The sequence below is a fragment of the Aplysia californica genome, unplaced genomic scaffold (genome assembly GCF_000002075.1).
Source record: "Aplysia californica isolate F4 #8 unplaced genomic scaffold, AplCal3.0 scaffold00735, whole genome shotgun sequence".
NCBI classification, from domain to species: domain Eukaryota; kingdom Metazoa; phylum Mollusca; class Gastropoda; order Aplysiida; family Aplysiidae; genus Aplysia; species Aplysia californica.
This window is the reverse complement of record NW_004798005.1, coordinates 22,565-25,733: the sequence shown is the minus strand read 5'-3', so window position 1 is coordinate 25,733 and position 3,169 is coordinate 22,565. Positions and strand designations below refer to the sequence as shown.

At 40.9% G+C, this 3,169-nt stretch overlaps 1 protein-coding gene across 1 annotated transcript; it reads right to left on the bottom strand.

The window, feature by feature from the left end:
* LOC101853647 lies at nt 1-3,169 on the bottom strand (the record flags this gene model as incomplete). The annotated part of the gene is given in 3 exon segments (XM_005108931.2): nt 1-1,368; nt 1,842-1,922; nt 3,126-3,169. Coding segments are annotated over 3 exon segments (959 nt in total), but the record flags the coding sequence as incomplete, so codon positions are not given.

The following is a 3,169-nucleotide window of genomic DNA, read 5'->3' as shown; positions in this document are numbered from 1 at the left end:
ACTATTCCAATTCTTCTTCTGGAGAAACGAAAGAGAGCTTCAAAACAAAGACTGCAGCGCCATCTGAAGCAATGCATGGACTTCCGTGTACACTTTTCTGGCTGAGTGAACTATCTTGTTAGGTACGATCTTTAGTTCTACCCTTTTATTTGTGCATCCATGGTACGCACCAGCGCAGCAAAAAATTTTATAGACAGCAAAGAGTGGTGCCCAGTCCAGGATATCGTAATTCAAATCTTTGGGTTTGACAAAGCTCCGAGTCTCTCCACGAGAAATTGTGCAGCACAAGACTGTCAACTTTGTAGTTGAATCTGGCATCCAAATTTAAAGGCATACAAAGGGAGAATATATCACTTATAACTCATACACATTTCATTAAGAGATATTTTTAAGTTCCTGAAGTGAACATTCAACATATGCATACATATCCCACATAGATATGCATATCATCCTCATTTTGTTCAGCAAGTTGTAGGCAGGACGGTCATTACTATTCACATCGCTTGGCCCAGCAAGCAAGGGGCGATGTGTGAACTAAATCCACGTGATATAAGTCCGCTTCTGGATGGTCAGAGGAGAAATAGGAACCGTCTTTGAATTCCTGAGCTGTGAGGGAGACTGTCGACTTCTGTAACCGCTGTCACCATCAACAGACTGACCACTGCTCTCCAGCAGACATGCAGAGGATGATGTCACAGCTATGGCAGAACCAGCGTCCAAACTGTGTCGATGATGCGAGTGACTACCCTGCCGACTGTCGTCAAGGCTGCAGTGACGCTGGTGACGGTGGCGGTTGTGGTGAGAATTATGACGACTGTGATGATCCTGATGCTCACGGAACTGATGGTGATGATGACGATGATGATGAAGCTGATGATGATGATGCTGGGGATGTTGCAGTTCTTCCATGGAATGAGAAGGGTACAAGTTCCGTAGATCTATGACAGACACCTCCACATTTGCCAGATCTGAAAAAGCACTCGCTTGTCGTAGATGGCGAGCAGAAAATGACGATGACGTCGAAGGGTCGTCTACACCAGAAAAACTACCGCCGTGGTCACTCTCTATGTTCTCACCATCTGACACAACATTACGAAATTCCCGAGGAGGGGGACTCACTACAACATCTGCTAGGTACGAGGCGGACGTTGCTGCCTGCAGCCTGCGCGGCCCACCCACCGGGCTAGCCATGCCCACAGTGTCAATCTCCTCATAGTCAATGGCCAGGTTCTCGTAGGTGGGCGGAGAGTACTCCTTGTAGGGGTTCTCCACACTGTACGGCGGGAGCGTGGCCCCGTAAGGAGGGTTGTACTCCTCTAGGTCGGACATGGGAGCACCCTGGCCTCCTCTCCCCATGTGACGACGACGCTGACACAAGAGAAAAAGAAAACAATAATGATACTACATTGGGAAATAAATGAGAGGATTACTAAAATAATATGAAACTTCATGTCATGGCCATAGTACAACATCTGAAATGGTCTGCTTTAAACTAAACAAGAAAACAAAAACATACAAAAACTTGCCTTTAATAAAACTCTCATATTCACATATTTGTGTATTGAATTAAACAATCAAATTATATGGTACTGTTTAAAATGGACTGTTATGTAATGTAATGTTATGAAAGGCGAAGTAGCTTCTCCAGTTTAATATTCATCTTAGCTTGGACCAAGCCAAATTGGTATAGATTGAGCCATGAAACAGTCCAAACAAGAATGCCCCCCGTTGGAGACAAACCATCTATTGTTGTTAACCTGGACAAGTCACTGAATTGTACATTTATTCTTTATCCTTTTTTGCATTCTTTACTGTAAGAAGAAAACAGTTAGGGAACTTACAGGTTTATAGAGGAACTCATAGGTGCCCCTGCCCTCAGACAGCTCCTGGTACTGTGAGACCACACAGGCGAAGCAATAACACTGGTGAGGAGAGGAGAAAGAGTGGTGGAGACATCAAATTAATGCACAACAACTTAGAAAAACACAATAGGGTAAACTGACCTAGGTGCAACCAGACCTAGCTGCGACCAGACCTAGCTGCAACCAGACCTAGGTGCAACTAGACATTGGAGCAACCACTTTCACTATCGTGTAAAAAACCCAAAAAAAACAGAAGAGTGGGAAAAAAAAAGAAGAAAATTAACAGAGCACCTTCCCTTGGATTGTCCGTTGACTTATAATCCACTTCTTTTTTCTTTTCCACTTTTATTGAAGCTGGCAGGAACATTCAAAAATGTTTGTTGAAAAACTTGGTTCGTGAGATTTTTAGGCCAAGTTGTTCAAAGGGAGACAAAAAGAAAAGAATAGTTTCAGTTTTCAATGCTGTTGTTTTCTTCAAGATGAGACATTGATTATTTGCTACCTACTGATTATGAAAGGCATTTGCAGTACATAAGACAGCGGAATATCAGTTCATATGGTGCAAACGTGAGCCTGACAGTGCCTGTATCAAAAATGGCAAACAAATACAGATTTAAGAGGGAAAATACTTATCTGGTAAGCCAGCTGTTCAAATGTAGCTTACATGCTAAGCCCAAAATTTTCATTTTCTTTTTATCACTTTCTTAATCTATGGTATCCGTTGCATGCGCTTGAAAAACATTTTGTCAAAATTTAAATTCTACACATTAAAAAAAACCAAAGGGAGATGTATAAAGTAGGTACAATTGTTAAAGGAATTAAAACAGTTTTTCCTGTCTTCCGAAAAATTTTGCTTTCTGGGTTTAAGAAATTTTAACAGCTTGACGATGATATAATATCCTTAGAACTCAACATACAGACAATGAGGCACACACACACACAAAATCACAAAGACAGCTTAATACATAAACATTTTTTACATTACAAGCATCAAAAGCTTATAATACTAAAAGAAACAAATGTAAGAACAAGCGTTTGACATTGATATCTAATAAGAGCATTTATGGTTTGAAGTATAGGAATATGAGCATTTACATTTGTTTCTTGCTAGGTCTATAGGTAAGCATTGACATCCTTCAACTCGATACACATACACATGTGTGCGTGTGCATAGGATTATTATTTACTATTATTTACAGAATTACACTATGCATATGCATAGGAAATAGGTCTGTTGCAAGAGACACATAATATTACACTTACGTTGGCTATGAGCCTCAAGCAGTAGAAGGCCACGGCTACAATTT